Source organism: Falco punctatus (genome assembly GCF_963210335.1).
Source record: "Falco punctatus genome assembly, chromosome: Z".
NCBI classification, from domain to species: domain Eukaryota; kingdom Metazoa; phylum Chordata; class Aves; order Falconiformes; family Falconidae; genus Falco; species Falco punctatus.
The window spans coordinates 52,696,639-52,715,554 of NC_137586.1; the positions used below are offsets into that span (position 1 = coordinate 52,696,639).

At 38.8% G+C, this 18,916-nt stretch overlaps 1 protein-coding gene and 1 long non-coding RNA gene across 4 annotated transcripts in view; one reads left to right on the top strand and one right to left on the bottom strand.

Moving 5' to 3' along the window:
- The window catches only part of LOC308056665, a 383,794-nt gene that overhangs the window by 197,133 nt on the left and 167,745 nt on the right, over positions 1-18,916 (top strand). The gene's annotated exons all lie outside the window — the stretch shown is intronic.
- The window catches only part of FSD1L (fibronectin type III and SPRY domain containing 1 like), a 34,545-nt gene continuing 15,663 nt past the window's right edge, over positions 35-18,916 (bottom strand). For 2 of the 3 annotated variants that reach the window (XM_080372381.1, XM_080372383.1), the window contains 7 exons: positions 16,166-16,375; positions 15,760-15,858; positions 13,878-14,004; positions 7,186-7,283; positions 6,497-6,748; positions 6,102-6,190; positions 35-4,175 (listed from right to left, as the gene is read on the bottom strand). In XM_080372381.1, coding sequence (XP_080228507.1) covers positions 4,056-4,175; positions 6,102-6,190; positions 6,497-6,748; positions 7,186-7,283; positions 13,878-14,004; positions 15,760-15,858; positions 16,166-16,375 — 995 coding nt within the window. In that variant the 3' untranslated portion in view covers positions 35-4,055. The remainder of the gene's footprint in view (positions 4,176-6,101; positions 6,191-6,496; positions 6,749-7,185; positions 7,284-13,877; positions 14,005-15,759; positions 15,859-16,165; positions 16,376-18,916) is intronic. The other variant, XM_080372382.1, reaches the window with a different exon arrangement.

The window sequence follows — 18,916 nt, forward strand, 5'->3', positions numbered from 1 at the left end:
CGGAGGAAAATAAAACGAGGGAGACTCAGGCACAACAGATTTCAGATTTCTTTATTAATACAAAACGCTTGCATCACACCTCAGTCAAAGACACCAGAACGCTGCGCGGCGGCGAAGGATGGCACCCGGCGGAGGAGGCCGGAGTACAGCCAGCGGCGGTGGGGGCCCGGCGGCGGCTGCCCCCGGGACGCGCAGCTGCACAGGAGGTGTCGCAGGCCACTGCGGGAAGGCAGCGAGCGATGGAGGCTCACCGTGTGCGGCCGGGACGCAGGGATGGCGACGGAAAACCGCTGCCAGGCCTCCCCTTCCAGCAGGGCCTTCAGACGGCTCCAGGGAGGTTGAGGCGGGGGCAACAATCAACAGAACTCATCGCTGTTGCCTGTCAAATTATGCATGATGTTCAGGACCAGTGATCGTTAGGAAACCACAACAGTGCTAAGTCAGATGTTCTTCCTGAGGGAACCAGTTCCCATTCCCCGGTCTTAATGCAAAACAGCAGGAACAGCACTCTTGTTGGAGGGCACAAGGGGGTAGGGAAACAGGGTTTGTACAGTAGCCTCTACTTTTTTGTCCTTAGAGGAGGGCTAAATAAGCCTTCACCCTCTGCCATCTGTATTTGGTGTTTGGAGAAGCACCTATCACCTGGATGTGTTAAAGTCATCCTTTCTAAAATTCACATCCCTTGTTGCAGTTCATACAGCTTTTTGTAGAAACAACAAAAGTTACAATTTACTGATGTATTAACTCAGGGGAAACCTCCCATTCCTCACAAGTTATCCTGAAGTTATCTGAAGTCTGAATGACTACCAGCAATCGCTGTTTAGAAAAAAATTATAAATCTTATTTTGGTCATACAGAAGAAAACTCCTGTCTAGCCACCTAACAGCAACAACTCCAGAACACAGAGGCTCAAGGAGTATTAAATTACTACAGATATTCTACTTTGCATTAACTCCGGGTAAACCCATAGACCTTCAAAAGGTCTAATTCCATTGCCAAAGAACAGCCTCTCCAATTCCTGAGGTGGATTTGCCTAGGAAAAAAGTAACTTCACAGGCTGCACGCATCCCTTTCTTGCTGCAGGTACAAACAGCGCACCAACTTCAACAAAATATCACCAATAAATTGGTACTGGACAACTACTAGCTCAGGAAAGAAAAAAGTCTAAGAAATCTAAAGTGCTTAAGGCAATTCTTCATATCCCCATTTACTAAAAACAGTTGTACTAGCTGTTAGCAGCAAAAATTTGACATCTGTGCAAACTATCAAATAACAAATTCATTCTTTAAGGGTAAAAAAGGTCACATTGACTTCATCCAGGACATGAGTTAATCTAGAACTTGCAAGTCACAGTAAGAAATTATTTAAGCTTTCTTTTAAATGTTAAAGAAAAACTATGTTTTTACATTGTGCATATCAAATTTAACTTGCAGGTTATACATCTTACAAAAAAAAAAATCAAATGCTTTTATGTAGAAATAGAGGTTACTCATAGTTTTCTCTCACTACACATTAACTTACTGTAAATATTCCCTTTCTTGCCAAAAAGGGAAGTAGGAACTGTAGCTGAACACCCAACATCAAGTGCGAAGGGTTGCTAGCCTATTTCTGTATCTGTTTACCACAGTCGTTAGAAGAACAAGTCTCAAAATAAGGAGCATCTATCTTAACCCTGCTCTCTCAAACCACCACCAGGGTTCAACCACACAAGTCTTACTTGCTCACATACCACTGAATTCATAGCAGCTGAGCCCCTAGCACACCCAGTCAGGTGTTCACTGAAGTAAAAAGTAAAGAACTGAGGAAGTAGTATTTAAGATTACTACACAGACTATTAGGATAATATAACAACATCTGTGGATAACATTTGAAGCATTCAAACACTGTTCAAGAATCATGTCACCTTCCAGTATCTCTGTTTCAAGACCCAAAACACTAAACTGGCAGAGGAAAGTACAGTTAAACTGGGAATTGTTTTGCACTTTTCCTCTGCGAAAAAAAAATCACAGCTGATCTGTTCACAAAGCAAATAGAGATGCTCAAGTTGCAGATACAAAGTTAACATGAAGGCTCAACCATCCTGTCAACTTCATGATTTCTCAAGAGAAACATAACTTTCTAGAGCAAGTATTAAGAAAAAAAATTTAAGTTTTCCACTGAACATCATAATCAGATTATGAGTTGTTTCACGGAATTTCTCTTCTTGAGAAATCTTGATAGACACAAAGGACCCATTGATAGTATCAATATTTAAAATGTTTTTACAGTTCAGGCCTGTAAGAAAGAAGCCAATTCACTATGGACTATCAGCATGAATTTGAAACAGTTTTCAGATGGTATTTGGAAAAAATCTTCAGTTAGGACACAGCTGATTCAAGTGTATATCTGAAAATTATTTCTAGGCTCCCGGACTCGATTAGAGGGAAGAAAACAGATTTTAACAGTCTAAAATACACACACAATTCTCATTGAAAAGTTGCAATTTTCCACGAAGAATATAACATGATTATTTTTTTAGCTCTCCCACTATTATGAATCATATGACTATTGTTACTAAGCTACCAACTAGGAGCTGAGATCATTGAACACCCAGGCTCAACATTTCACTTGATATGTGAACAAAAACATGTACATGCAGATCATGTTAGCTGGCAAAGCATTTGCTCACTTTCCACTTTTTCCCTTGCCCTTAAGAGAGGGGAAGGCATTATGCTGGGAGGCTATAAGGAGACCCTTTAGGATATGGTCCTCTGAAGGCCAGTCTCATAGCCACATATATCATGACGTATGGTATGTGCTAGCAAGTTAGGGTGGGATACTACACATATAAGCTACATTTCTGCTGGATAAAAAAAATCATGGAATTTTTTGATGTCTCTGGTTATCCAGACAGTTCCAGCAATCCTCACTAGGCTAGTCAGAACAGGTAGCAAAAATGTGCGCCTGGGCTCAGAGGATACTGCCCCATCAACAGGAATTTAGTGCCACTTCTGCTGCCAGCTTTGATACTGACATAGCTGTTTGAGAAGTTTTAGCCAGCCTTGGAGCTGGCTTAAGAAAAAGCTGAAAGGTGTTTTGGCAATAGCCCATTCCCCATGATCTTCTCTGGGGAGATGCATTTAAACTGAAGCTCTCACACCCTTGTTCCCAGCCTCAGCTGCACTGCACCTTTGCTACTGGCAGACAAAGATCCAATTTGTCATTTTTTCATCAGGTGCAATGTGAATTGCTGATTATCATAATCCAACTGGAATAATGCCACAAAACTAGAAAGCCAAGAGGTGACCCTCAATTAAGAGCTAAGAGAGCAGTATCATGCTGTAGTTTTAAAAAAGCTCTGGATTTTTGGTTCTGAACCTCTTAACTGAGATAATTCCCAGCTCAATGACTGGTTATCATAATGCATCTTCCCTGATTACATAAGAACACTTTTAAATACCTTTAAGTTTTTACATTTTCTGTAATCTGTAATAAACAGAAGCCAAACTTTAAATATCCAATATTTAAATGAGCTACTCCTGGGAAACAGGATGATTTTATATCAGAAAAAAATATCACAGACTGCTCTTACTTCTTGTAATATTCTTTTGAAATCATACTGCTGTGATATTTTGCTAGGCTAGGGTAGCAAATCAACACTCTTTTGAAATGCATGTTTGATATCACAGGTTCTAATGGGAAGCCCAGTAATAATAAAACCTATAGTCAAGTAATTCATGTTAGGAGAGCTAAAAAAACCTGTATGTTTAATTTTTCACAGAAAAAAAACACTAATTACAAAAGTAATATTCATGTCCATAACAAAATGTTTAAATACAGTATTAGAAAAGCACGTAGTTACAGCTTTTTATTTCTCCACTTATTTTTCAAATAGGCAACAGTTCAGTTTTCTGTCTGACACTTGTGTCTGGATTCACAGTAGGTTCCTAACACTTTAAGCCCCAAACAGCAGCAGGTAGCAAATCCAGTTTAATCCAATTCTGACAAGCTTCTGTCAGTAACAGCCACACAGGGGGAAAAAAAAAATAATCAGCAATATATAATAATAGACATTACTAGGCGATATTGTTTAAACTGGTTGCTGAACCACTCAATTCATTTTCACTTTTCTGGTGCATTTTCACCACACTTGGCACCTGCAATCCAGTACTCAACGTAAGCCCACCACACCAGATCTAAGGACAAAAAAAAATAAAAAAATCAACATTCTGAACATTATTAATTATCTACATCTCTTCTCCTGTCCCACAACGGAACTAACACAAAACCTGCAGCTGCACGTCTTCCCTCTTGCTTTCTAGTCACAGTACTCTGTAAAACATTCTAATCACCCAGAAGCTCGTTTTGAAGACCATAAAGTATAAGATGCTTCACATACTATGCTTTATGACTAAGTTTATAACCAAGTCTAAGATCTACCACTAAAAGAACTGCTCATAATAGGAAAACTTCTTTGAAGACCAATGTACTAGCAGCAAGTACTTTATGACAATGAAAAGCAATACTGTCACTACACTCCAGTGTGTGAAAGCAGTGCTAAGTTCTAGTTACAACATGGCAGAATTATGTCAATGTAAACATAATACAAAAAAACCCCTATGTTTTGAGAAGCATTAAGGGCACAGGTACCAGTGACCTCTATTTTACAACCAAGTTCCTGAAAAAACATTTATCCCTGTTTATGAATAAATCTGAGAGCTGTAATTAAGTAGCTTGCAATTTTTAAGTGTTCCGACTAACCCAAGGTCTGACTGCTATCACCAAGCACTAGACCAGGGGTCCTCACACTTTTTAACCAGGGGCCGGCGCGGATGCAGTGGCAGGCAGCCATCTGCAGCTGCTTGGTTTCCCTCCCACAACCCCCGGCGGGGGGGGAGCAGGGGGGGTCTGTAAATAGTAAATAACAGGGGCCGGATTGAGGACCCTGGGGGGACGTAGTTTGAGGACCCCTGCTCTAGAGACTGTATGAGATGCAAGCTAATAGGCCAAACCATGGGTAAGCAAGTGTTTCCTTGGATGCCCTAGGAACTGACTTGTCAGTCAGCCTTAGCAATGGTAGAGGAATGGCTAACTCAGGTATCCCAGCAGTTCCGAAGCCATTCTGTTCCCCATATCAGTAAGGCAACTTGCTTAGTCACCTCCAAATAAACAGCTATTAAAATTCTTGGACTCCTGTTGTCAGTACCTCTAGCCAACAGTAGAAATTGTGCAGGCAATTCTGTCTGATGAAAGTGAAAAATCAAGTGTTTGCAAGTGCTAGATGTAAGGCTGCCCAGGCGAGTTACTTTTCTGTTCCTGCTCCATGCCCAAAAGAACAATAACTTTATTTTGGTCTAATCACACTTTAAAATTACTATGCTATGTTTCTATGGGCTACATTACATGAGACTAGAGATCAGAATCTAGGCAGCTGAGTTGCTAGCCTCCTCCAGATTCCACAGTTTTCCTAGACCTGTACGCTGCTTCCAAAGTATAATGCACCTGATGGCATCTTTTAACACAGCTGAAGCCTGCAAATTTAGTTAGTTACTTAAATCATCAAAGGAAAACCAATACACAGTAACTAGTAATTTTCCTGTACATTTTTTTGCAAGGTTTGAATCTTTAGAATTGCAACAAGTTTTCACTGATTAGCTTAGAACCACAAAAAAGTTACACCGGCTAGTGAAATGGCTGGCAAGACAAATCCCACAGAGCTTTTAAAGATTTGAAAGCTAGAGTCTTGTATCTCAGAGAGAAGCATCTGCTGTTGTTCCATCTCATGATAGCTACTCGGACAGCCTGCAGCATCTTGGACTCTTATTGGCATCAGTTCAAACCAATTACTGCAGCAGGCTCATCAGCTACTTGAATGTGCTATTAATTTACCCTACAAAAATGTGATGACTTATTTACATAGCAGAGACATCCAGATAACAGAGTTCTCCCATTGGAGTGCTGCTCTAAGTACCACAGGAAATCAAAAAGAAACAGTTAAAAATTGTTTAAAATTATTAGTCAGCCAAAAACAGCGCTCCCAGTTTCTTCCTTTAAAAACCAATTAAGTCTTTAGTAAAATGAATTCTGTGCTAGAAACGGAACAAAATTTTATAGATACTGACCATGAAGCCTGGTAATAATTGTTGAGTAAACTTTGTTCTAAAGGTGTATAAGAGCTTCTTTGAGTTTCCATCATAAAATGTGAGCTGACCTAAAAGAGACAGAAAACGAGTTGAAATACATGTTTAAATGCTATCAGTGTGTAAGTTTTGGTAAAATTGATTTTTTTCCAGAACACAATAAATACAGTCCACATGACTGAAAAATACTCAGTAGCTCTGCCACACAGATGAACCCAGATCATGTGACATTACAAGCATTATTACACAAACAGCTCTGGGCCTTATTTTCATTAAGAGACTGTATCAATCTGGAAGTAATGTGCTACTTTAGCCTTGTCCTGATTCAATTTGACATGGGTAAGTTTTTAGCTAGATATCTTAAGATTGTAATTTACCTCCATCAAAGTCGCAGTACACTCCTATTCTGTCTGGAACAGGCATATCTAGAGTCTTGGTTTTATTATTATGTTTTGCTGAAAATGTGGTTTGCAGCCAGTTGTTGATATGGATGCACCAGCTTGAATTAGTCTTCCCCAGTTGCTCAAATTTCCCCAGGTTTCTATATGTTACTCCCACACTGTAGGATTTGCATTCCTTCTGGGCTCTCACCTCCCAGTAATGCTGTCCACTTTCAATAGCAGTGTCTCCTACCAAAAAAACCCCAACATTTAGTTGCTACAATTAAGCATACCTTCCAATGCTTGCTTCCTTATAGGCACTTCTCTTTTTATTTTAAGATGAGGGCTTAAAAGTAAAAAAACCTGAACTACAAGGAACAAAAAAATTCATGTACAAGAAAACAGAATAAAAATTTAAAATAGAATAACAAAACAGCTTTTACTTACACTTACTGAGACAAGCAGTGAATGTTAGTCACCAAAGAGCTTTATAACAGAAGAGCTTCAACAGACTTGAAGACACATACTGTATCATGAAATTGTGGTGTTATATAGGAAAAACTCCTTCTATGCAAGACAGCATCAAGTACACAGCCTTGAACAATCACAGATTTTCCCTCTAATTCCCACCTAATCTGTTCTCCCACAGCATTACACCTCTAACAAAATTTAAAAGTTCACCTTACCTAACACCGTGTATGATTCACCAGCAAAACGATCTCTGCTGCTCCTCCTCACCGAGGATCTGCTAAAAGATATCCTCTTTGGAGACTGTGGGCCACTTCTAAGAAGAAATTAACCGTTCAAGATTTGGATGCAATTACAGAAATGCACACACAGACAACTTTTCCCAAGTCAATCAGGGAGCAATAAACATACTACATAAGCTATTGAAATGACACATTAGTTCAACCACTTAACACCTCTATCAGTATGCATGCACAAGAACTGCAAGAGCAGACAGCAAGGAAAGATACATGGCATTGTAACAAACAATTTCAGAGGCACTTGAGAAAGCAAACAGGACAAAAAAGCAGATGTGTTGCAGATGCATTTGAATGAATGCCTGTATAAAACATTGTTTTGCCTGTACTATGCAGAACCTCAGAGAATTCATGTTTCTAGTTTTCCTCATAAGATTTCTAGTGAGTCTTATCTGATTGTTGTAGATGATCTGTTAAGTATGAATATACTGTTGATGCTCAATGCCAAAATGCCTAGTTTTCACTATTAGTAACAGCGAATGGGAAAATAACATCAGTTGTATTAAATGTAGGTTTTTCAGCACATGTATGGCTTGTATAAGCAATGACTGAAATGCCAGGAAAACGTCTAACTCTATGAAGAATGAAAGGAGTAAAACTGTGATAACTGTATTAGAAAATACACACTGAAGATTATATAAAACCCAAGAGAGTCAACTCTATCTTTTTTTTAATATAATTTTTTTTTAAAGTGAGACTTCCAGGGTTTACTGCATCGCTCTCCTAAAAAAAAAAAAGCCACCAACAAATCAAACACCAAATGTATACTGAAGGATGAAGATTGTGATTAAGTGTATCAAAGACTACAGAAAATTGTGTCAGAACACATTCTGCTAAGAAGCACACAGCAACTCCTCAAGAGTCATTATAACGTTTAAAAGCCTAATCCCAATAAAGAAAGACTTAGATTTTCTAATCATTCTTTTCAAAAGCATTCTCAGGACACAATAGCAAAATAAACAAAACCACACTTTGCCCTAGAGAATATTCTAATGAGTAATAAGTTACATAAAAGAATAACGTTAACCTCATGAGGTTTTCAAACATTTTACTGTAGTTGTGCCCCCAAAAAGTATTCCTAGCAATCTAAGCTTTACATAAAATGAAAGCTATTTGCAAATTGCAATGAATATTAAAACTCAGTAGCCAGGAATCATGTCTGGTTGTTACTTTAAAGGTGATCGGTAGCAAAAAAATTTAACTTCTCAAAAATACCTATGCAGTTTAGAGTTTAATTTAATTGGAAAAAAATTTTAAGTATATAAGTCTCTGAAATACACACATGAAGTCATTTCCAAATCCTCATCCTCTGTAGTATATCATACATTAACCTTAGAAGAGTTATCACACACACAAGTTCTCTCTCCAACCTTTCCCTCAGCTACAATTTGGTAAAGCTAACTGCCACTTAAATGCCCACTAATATAGTGAAGTTTAGCTTGTTTCCTTTCAGATTCCTTCAACACTAAATTCAAGTTTTCTGTAATTGTTCTCTAATACCATTTCATAAAGGGTTAGAAAATGGCCCTTTTGCCTCATACCGTCATTAAAATAAAGTCACAGGGGAATCAAAATATGAGTGGGATATTAAGCTCTCATACATAAGTATAATAGAATCTCTGGTTCACCTTCATGACTAAGTTTGATTTATTCCAGTTACAGAAGTCTAAAAGAAATCACTGATGAAAAGGCTGTCTACTTTAGCATCACCACTTATCATATAAATTTGCCAGTACTGATCAGAAAACAGCTAAACTTCTAAATTGCTTGCAAGAGTTACATGAAGGGTGCGAACATATTATGCAGGTGCATCACATCATATGCTTTTGAATCTTGTTAACATGAAGGAAGCTCCAGTTTACTTACCAAAGAAAAAGGTAGCAAGTGATAGCATGGAAAAAGAGAAAAGCATAGCCAAGAATTAAAGCATAATTTCAGGGGGAATCATCACTCTCGGCAGCTTCCATCCTGCTTCAAGTGCAAAGATCATTCACTCACACTTCCAACAAAAGCTGCTCAATTTTTTCTATTTACTATTTTACTATTACTGCTCAACTCAGTATAAATGAGTTATGCAAAAAGCAATATGGCCATTTAGAGCACCACCATAAGATAGATGCAGGTGCTTTGCTACTATTTTCTCAAAGTTAGGAAGACATTAAAAGGTCCTCAATATCATTTATTTTATTCAAGTCTTCTGTAAATGGCCATTGCATGTGCTTTGTCTATTCAAAATCTAACAGCCTTTAACAGTTCAATGACATTAGGTATTTGGCATAAGTTTAAAAAAATAGTTGTTGGTTTTGGTTTGTTTTTTTTCTCCAAGTACTTAAATCTCCCTTCCAATAGGGAAAGTCAGAAAAATTTATAGCAGAAAGTCAGTTTGGCGCCCATTTTCCAACACAGCATGTTCTTTATTAGTTAGTATATAACTGATGCAGTTTTTCCAATATTCAGTGACAGATATTCTGGTCTGATGGTTAGGATTGTTGCCTACAGCACTTAAGTTAGTCTCAGTTTTCTTGTCCATTTCAGCAAATACAACATATTCCAAGCAGTATGTATTCTGGTTTGGAATGGTTGAGGAGGGATATCAGAAGTTATCCATGGATGGATATCAGAAGTTATCCATGGATGGATATCAGAAGTTATCCATAGGGTTTTTTTCTAGTTTAACAAATATTTTACAGATCATTTAGCATTTCATTGTCATCATATTCTTTCCAACCCCTGAAAGCTACACATTTCATTTTTAAAACAATAAGGCAACTTTTCCCACCAACTATGGAGCTAGCTTCAAATCTTCCCTCTAATACAGACACCATTGCACAGATACTCAAAAGGGAACAAAAGCCCTCTCTGCAAGAAAGAATCCAAGCTCATCTAAATCTCCTGCTAGAAAAGGTTAGCCTGAGATGCTAAGCTGAACATGTGACCATGTTCTACTAAAGCAAAGGCCAGTAAAGAGTTTCACCAGTTCTTACAACTACAAAAGGAGACCAAGGTTAAGACTCCCAGAGTTAGCGGTTATCTCCAAGAGATTTTTAAAACTTAGTTTAGCAGAAATTAATATGTTTTCTGTAGTAGAACTAGCAACACTGCACAGCTTCAAGAGCTTGTTTTTGCCTACAAAAACTTTTCTTTACTGCTAATCTCAAACCAAATACATATCCATCTGATAGATGAATACAGAAGAATAAAACCTACAAGAAGTTAGGAACCTGGGCATTTGTTTTGGTCCCACAACTTCTAAATCAGTGACAAAGAACAAGAGCGCAAAATAGGAGAAGTAATTTCTCAAACAGGAGTTTTGTTAGAAAAATAATGAAAAAATTTACACTAACACAACTGCACAAAGAATAGCAGAATATTTTAGCTGCCTTTATGTATCAAAAAGAGAGATGCTTTCATTTGGACGATGGGTTCTGCAAGTAGAATTGCCGTGAAGCTTTTTACACATGCCATCAGGCTAACTTCATTCTCTTTGAAAGTGTAAAAACAACTATTTGTTTTCATCTGATGTCTAGCTTACAGCACAAGTTCAGAGGCAAAAAGGTTTTCACATTGAAAAAATAAGAACTAGAAAAATTTTAAATTTCTCAGAAAGGTACTCTTTACTATATTTGTAGAAAAATTTAGCGCACCATCATGTGCCAGAAGGCTAAGTAAGCATAAATATGTCTGTAAATAACAGGGATCTTTCTATCAACACTAGAATGTTTTAATGTTCTTCCAACCATTGTAAATCGGGTCTCTCACTAGGACACATCCTTCCAGGAAGACTCTTTTCCAGTCACTGGAAAATACATACACAACTTCTGTGAATCCAGGTTAACCTTCAAAATATTTTTTAAAAGCACATGTGCGCTGTTACTGATAAAGGCTATTAGATTTATTTCTCAGTACATCAAGCAAAGGAAAGTAGCATAAACTCCCAACAAAACTAGGTGCTAGATCCCAGGAATAAGAGGTATATTATCACCTTCTGGCCACTGTTGACAGAAATAAGTAGTCATTAAACAACCGTTCTATTACTACAGTAAGTTATCCCAATTTTTAAACTGCCATTAAAACTTACTCTACCATGCTTCTGGCAATATATGCCTATATGGAAGGTATTTGTTCATAAATTATCTCAAGCAGTGCTCTTTATACCAAAATGTGCACGTTGAAAGTGAATTCATTGTCTTTGAGGAAGAAGCAACCAGTTCTGCAGACAAGGCAAGAGCACTGAACGCTGTTCACACCTTGACATTAGCAAGGCTTTTAACCCAGTACCCTCAAACCTCAAGAGGTAAGATATAGACTGGGTAGTTGGCCATAAGCTGTACACAGAACCAGATGAGCACCAGGGTCACAGTTATGGATAGCGTTCTCCAGATGAGGGAACCCCACAGGATAGGACAGGCTGGGGGACAACTGAGGGAAGAGCAATTCTGCAGAAAAGCAGCCGTGAGTGTTGGTGGACAACAGGAGCCAACAACAGGTGGACAATGCACTGCACTGTGCCTTCACAGCAGAGGTGACCGACCCCATCCTGGGCTGTAGCAGCAAGACAGCAACCAGGAGGCCAAAGCAAGTAACCATTCCTCTTGATTTGGCACTTGTCAGACTGACCCTGAAGCCCTGTGTCCCAGCCTGGGCTCCTCAGGACTATACTCTGACATACTAGAGGCAAGTCCAGTGGAGGGCCAACAACTCAATTAAGGGAGTGGGGTACAGGAAGGCAATTGGGTTCGCACAGCCTCAGGAAGACAAGAGCCAACTGCTGTCTTTAACAGTGCAACAGGACAGTACAGAGAAGATCAAGTCAGGCTTTTCGCAGAGGGGTACACATAAGTAGCCAAGAGGCACCCGGTACTCATTGCACCACAGGAAATTCTAGTTGGGTATCAGGATATTCCTCCCCTCCTGTGCGGGTGGACTGGAACAGAGGCCCTGCAAGTTAACACATTCTTCATCCTTGGATATATTCAAGGCCCAGTCAGAATAGACTGATACAGTGATGTTCTTCCAAGCATATTTACTCAGTGATTCTGAACAGCACACATTTAAATGGCCTAACGCTCAACAACCTACCAAGGATTCTGTTAAGTTACTTAAGTACTTCTCTTAGAGGAAAATGGCTAGCAAATGTGTTCAGGGCTGCTACTTCTTTTACGAGTTACGTTCCATTATTTTTTGCTACGTGGTTTGTTTTATTGGTAACTTTTCCTCACCAGTGAGTGTTACAAGATAAAATTGGTACTATAGGTCGTGGCTGAATTTATCTAACCTTAGCTTTTCCAAAAGGACAAAGCAGATAGCTTTCTGTATTTTTTTATAGCAGAAAAGCTGTCTATTCACCAGTACTAACCTGGGACACTACTAAACAGAATTACATCAGTTGTCTGCTGACATTTACCTCACCTACTGTATTCGAGTTTACATGGCAAGGTTTTGGTAGCAGCAGGGCTGCAATGGTGACTTCTGTAAGAAGATGCCAGAAGCCGCCCCGTGTGAGAAGGAGACAGTGACAGCTGGCTCCAAGACAGACCCATCACCAAACAAAACTGAACCAGTCAGTGATAGCGGTAGTGCCTCTGTGACAACTTATTTAAAGGGTAAAAGCTGCCGCAAAAGAGCATATAGAAGAGAGGAATGAGGATACAGCCACCCTGCAGTCCATGGAGGACCCCACACCAAAGCAGGTGGATGTGCCCTGAAGGAAGGTGCAGCCCACAAAGAGCCCACACTGGAGCAGGTTTGCTGGCAGGATCTGCGGCCCTGTGTGGGACCCAAACTAGAGCAGACTGTTCCTAAAGGACTACACCCTATGAAAAGGACACAGGCTGGAACAGTTTATGAAGGACTGTAGTCTGTGGGAGAGGCCCACGTCAGAGCAGTTAGTGAAGGACTGTCTCCCTTGGGTGGGACTCCACAGTGGAGCAGGCAAAGAGCATGAGGAAGAAGAATCAGCAGAGACAACACATGTATTCGCTGAAATCCTCATCCCCCAACCCTGTCCACTGCTTGAGGGGAGGAGGTAGAGAAGTTGGGACTGAAGTGGATCCTGGAAGAAGGGAGCAGCGCAGAGAGTGTATTTTAAGATTTGTTCTTATTTCTCATGATCATACTCTGAATTTTGATTGGCAATAAATTCAGATTTCCCCAAATCATGTCTGTTTTGCCTGTGACAGTAACTACAGAGTGATCTCCTCATCTTTATCTCAATGCGCAAACCTTTTGTCATTCTTTCTCCCACTGTCAAGTTGAGAAGTGGAAACCACAGAGCAGCTTGGTGGACACCAGGTGGCCAGCCAAGGTCAACCCACTATGCCTACAAGTTAGTGTATCATTCAAAGTACTCAACTAACAAATTATTTTAAATTAATTGAATCCTATTTAATGATTAAAACTTTTCTAATAGCTTCCATAAACAACCTCCACATCTGTGTGACAGGGGAAGGAAAATAAAATAAAAAACCAAAATTTCTTCCAGAACAACATTTATGAATGAAAATTCCTTTGGTGTCCCACTGTCCTCAATGCTTTAATTGTCCCCCTACCCTCATCCCTTAATTGCCAGATGAGACATGTCAGACAACTTAAGCATTTAAAAAAACAGTTCTTACTTGCTTTTATTTTCCTTCCCTTTTACTTTTTCTTGGCCTTTGCCTCCAGTAGTAACCCATTCAACATAGGTATCTCCAACTTTCAAGTTCAGGTGACATGAAGTACTGTCCAAACCGAACACAAACGCTGGCCAAGACAAAATGCAAAACAATGAAATGGTATAATGCTCTATCCCAACAGTGGCTGTTCATAGAAAATTATAGAAGCAGAAGTAAAATTGTAGCAGAGCACTGTTTGACTTAACAGAAACATCAGCTTTTTAGTCTAATGCTTGTAACCAGGGTAAGGAGCCCTTTACATAAAGCCAACTATTACCTTCAGTGCATAGATTACATCAAAGTAAATTTCTTCATCTCTATAATGCTGCAATATCAGCAATGAAATTCAGCTAGCACTTTCTGTTAGTTATAGTTTGCTCCCTAGATTCTTAAAATCATGAATGATTTTAAAAAGATATGTTTATTTTTCACACTTCACAGCACTAAGTTGCCAACAAGGTGTTCATGATTCATAAGGACTGCTGACTTGGAAAATACTAAACTGACAGGGTAGCTCATAGAGGCAGAGTTGAACTGCAAAGTCAACTGCAGATACAGGAACAGTAGATGCATGCAACTAGAAGAGACTTGGTATTTGTTGCAGCCAAGTCTTTCATCCAAGAAAACAAAATTAATACAACATGCCAAGTTCCCTAAGAAGTTTATCTACTGACTATACCTTAAATGTCCTAACACCATCAGATATCATAGTCCAAATCTGAAAGAAAGTATACTTGAGATTTTAAGAGCTTAGAGCTCAGCAGAACTCAAGTCTAAAAACCAGTAAGGTAAGCACATGGATGAAAATACTGAGCTTCTGTGGGCTTGTTATTAAAGTGCACTAAATGTTCACATAGAAGTAACAAAAATAATATGGGAAGCCTCACAACTACCCAAAAATTCAAAATCAGAATTATTTTTCTGGTACTGGAATAAGGAATGTAAGTGGCTGTTAAATGGATACTATATATCTGACAATGAATGTTGCTTAGGAGTATTAAAATAATTTTAGAAAAGTTACCTGAATGCCCATCAGCTCATTCAAATTGCATATAGCTTTGTTATTATGAAGCAACAGAATTCACAAGTAACAGAATTTATATTTTAATTATCCAGTTCATATCAGTCATCTTGCCCTTTACACTACAGACTTGGCTATAACTAAAGCCTCAGGATCATTATTCTCCACCATAATAGTTAAGATCCCATTTTGTGTTCTGTCACAAAACAATTTCCAAGAAATGTTTTTCCAGTTAATTTACAAAACAATGTTAGGAAGCCACCATCCTCAGACAAACTGATTTCTAACGCAGTGCCTTAACTCTAGCAATCTAGAGCTGCCTAGTTGTTGGGTTTTTTTTAATATTGACAGTGATTAGCATATACAGCTACAAGGTCAGGAAGTTCTTTTCAGCAACTTTTATTTACAGAAAGCTGTCACCTGTCACATACTAAGTACCAATAACCAGCCAACTACACCAACTGTTTAGATGCCCCAAGAGTCCTACTGATGCTCAGCCACAACATTCATCTTCTCTTGCTGTATGTTCATATGATGTAGCTTCACATAGTACTATCAATCCACAGTTCAAAACAACCAATCTCAAACTGTTGCAGAAAGTCACATCGAGCACTAAAAATGAGGTAGGGAATACTAAAAGACCAGCTTTATGTCAATGAGTTTTGTAATCCTATACAGAAATACTTGTTTTCCTTTTTACTTAGGACATGTGTCAGCAGTGCTCATGCAGAAACAGACTTAACATACAAGTTCATGTATGAAAGCAGAACAGTAAGTGCAGGGTTTTCACTACATCTAAGGTTAGAGTCTTTGAAATTTTACCTTTGGTTTCCAGAGTCACAGGATCAGAGTATTCCCCTGCCACAGCTTTGTTGCAAGCTTGTACTCTAAAATTCATGTATTTTGTATCAAATTTCAGACCTAAAAAGTGAATATTTATAAACTTGATAGATATTCATTATTGACAATTATTACAAGACTGTAGCTGTCTTCCATTTATCTCAATCTGCAAAAAACAAGTTTAAGTATCAGTATGAACTTCATTTGGCACATTTTTTACAAAACCTCAGCCAAAACAAAATGCAGAGCCATAATTGTACAAAGCACTCAAGACTAATGTGAAACAATGGAAGCTTCATTACATACAGGAAAACAGGTCTTTTGCAAAATTTCCAAGCATAAAGAATTATACCACTATTCTTGGTTTTGAAGTATAAGACACCTTTACCTGATAATGTATATTCAGTAGCTTTAATGTAGTTTATTGCTTCCCAACGCTGTCCATCTTTTGCTCGAGGAAACCCACTGCAGTTGGTTTTCCTATACTCCAGTAAAAAATGATCAATTCTGCTGTCCTCTTCAGGCATTCTCCATGACACTGTTATGCAGTTATCAGCAACCAAACATGCTGCTAGATCTATCTCTGGAGCTTTGGGTACTGCAGAAGACAAATACACAGATCAGTACGGAGAAGAGAATGGACTGAATATTAATTTGTTCTCCTTGGATTTACAGAGTTCAGAAGTTGCCCTTGGCAACTGAGTAACACTCATTCCTTTTAGAGGATCTATTCCATTAGCAAAGCATGATAGAATAACATTTCACAAAACGAGAAATATGCATTAGCTCTAAAGCGAACATTTCCATCATGTTTTCCAGATGACTGTTTTGCCACCAAGTTGGGCGATCCCCTTCTGGAAGCAGTACAAAGGACATGCTAGAGTGGAGTGGACTTACAATTATGAACCTACATTTAGAGTTCTAAACTAAGTTCTAAACTAGTTCTAAAACACTAAACAAAGGACATTAAGAAGTAAACTTTTATTTCTGAGTCTTTGAAAGGTAAGTACCTGCAGCCCTCAACAGTATCACTTCAGTTTACATTCATTATTACAGACAACTAACAGCATGATAGTTTCCACTAGCCAGTCAGCAGCAGTTCACTAGCCTTCTTTCCTTTTCATCCTGTCTTGAAACAAGTGGAAAGAATTCCTAAGATTCACTAGAGAAAAGACGGAAATAGAATGTTTATAGAAACAGAAGTCTACTTCCATGAAATCAAAGAGAGCTTAAGTCACTGGAAAATGTTTTTCTAAGGCAGGCATCTACATATTCTTTGTAGCATCCAAATTACTTTCAAAGCAGAGTTTTGCTGGAGGCTGTGAAAAAGATGCTTTATTGTTTGCAGGTTTTGGAGGAATGATCTGCAGAAGTTTTTTCCTTGTACGTGAATGTTTCTCTCTCACAAAAGCTTGAAGTAGACATAAAAGTGGCTCGCAGGTCAATCATGCGGGAACATCAAAAGTATAATAACAATGCATCCTACTGGTAGACCTGCAGATTGTCAAAAATCATCCCTTTTCATAACACTCAAACCCTTAACTTTGTGTGTAATGCCCCTGTGAACAAGTTCTAATTACATATAGATTGCCTCACTGCTGTTGAAACTTTTTAACAGATTGTTAGCTTTGATTCCCCTCCACAATGACTGATGACAATCTGCATCACATTAATTATGGTTGAGTCATTTCGAGATGTGTCATTCTACCATCTAGATGCAAACACCTCCTCGCTCTAGCAGGTCCCGCAGAAACAGAAAGCCTAGTTTGCTTCATGCATACTGCTTTACACCTTCCCTTCATGTATGAGCTGTTCAGTTCAAGCATTTGCATATAACACTACTGAAACATTCCCTTTCACCCCTCACATCCCCGCAGTTTAAGCTAAGCAGGAATCACACTGAAACTGGTAGTATAAGTCTAAAATGCTTGAGAACAAATAAGCAGCACAGAAGAGATTGGAAGCAAAAGCATTCAGGTCTATACTGGCTTTGGCTGGGACAGTTATATTTCTTCATACAGGCTTTTATGGTGCTATGCTTTGGATTGATGATGAAAACAGTTTTGATAACACAGGGGGTTTAGTTATTGCTAAAAGGCATCTAGCCCTTTTCTGCTTCTCATAACACCGTTGTGAGTAGGCTGGGGGTGCACAAGAAGCTGGGAGGGGACACTGCCAGGACAGCTGACCCCAACTGACCAAAGGGATATTCTATACCATATGGTGTCACGTTTAACAATAAAAGCTAGAGAAAGAAGAAGGGAAAGATGTATGGCATTTTGTCTTCCCAAGTAACTGTTACAGATGATGAAGCCCTGCTTTCCTGGAGATGGCTAAACATTTGCCTGCTACTGGGAAGCAGCAAATTAATTCACTCACACAGCTTTTGCTTTACCTATTAAACTCTATCTCATCTCACAAGTTTTCTCACTTTTAGCCTTCTGACTCTCTTCCCCATCCTGCTACACGGCAGGGGAGTGAGCAAGAGGCTGTGTGGTGCTTGGTTGCCAGGTTTAAACCACGTTCTCAAGTGTTAATCGTGTACATTTGCCATCAAATTTCAAAGTCATCCAACTATAATTTGAGAATAGGATCAGTAAGATCACTTCTTTGGCAACAGAAAAATTAAGATGAGGCCAAGTATTTCAGAACATATACCTGTAAGATTAACTACCTACTCCAATTTTTCTTGACATGGTATAACATACCAGGTAAAGACTATTCCCTGTGTTTGGAGGGACCAAGTCTTCAGCATAATTCTGGCAAGCAGTGTTCAAATGACTGCATTACCATGACACCAAACCCATTTTCAACTTCCCACAGCAAGACATTAGTGTTTCCTGACCTATGAAGGTCTATCAGTGCCCAGTGCAATTTTGCCTGCAACAGTTTGAGCTATCAGTATTTCGTGTCAGAGTAATTTGATTAGTTTGGCACCACAGCAAAAGAAAGCCAGATTAATGTCCAGACAGTTAATATTCCTGTTTACAAATCAAAGGCCCAAACAATTTAAATTCCTATATACTTGATAAGGAAAATGCACACATAATATAAGTCATACTAAATATCTTCATCTAGGTACAAGGCTTTGTCCATGCTTGCTCCTACATCTTTACGCTCCCATTCCTGTTCTCCACTG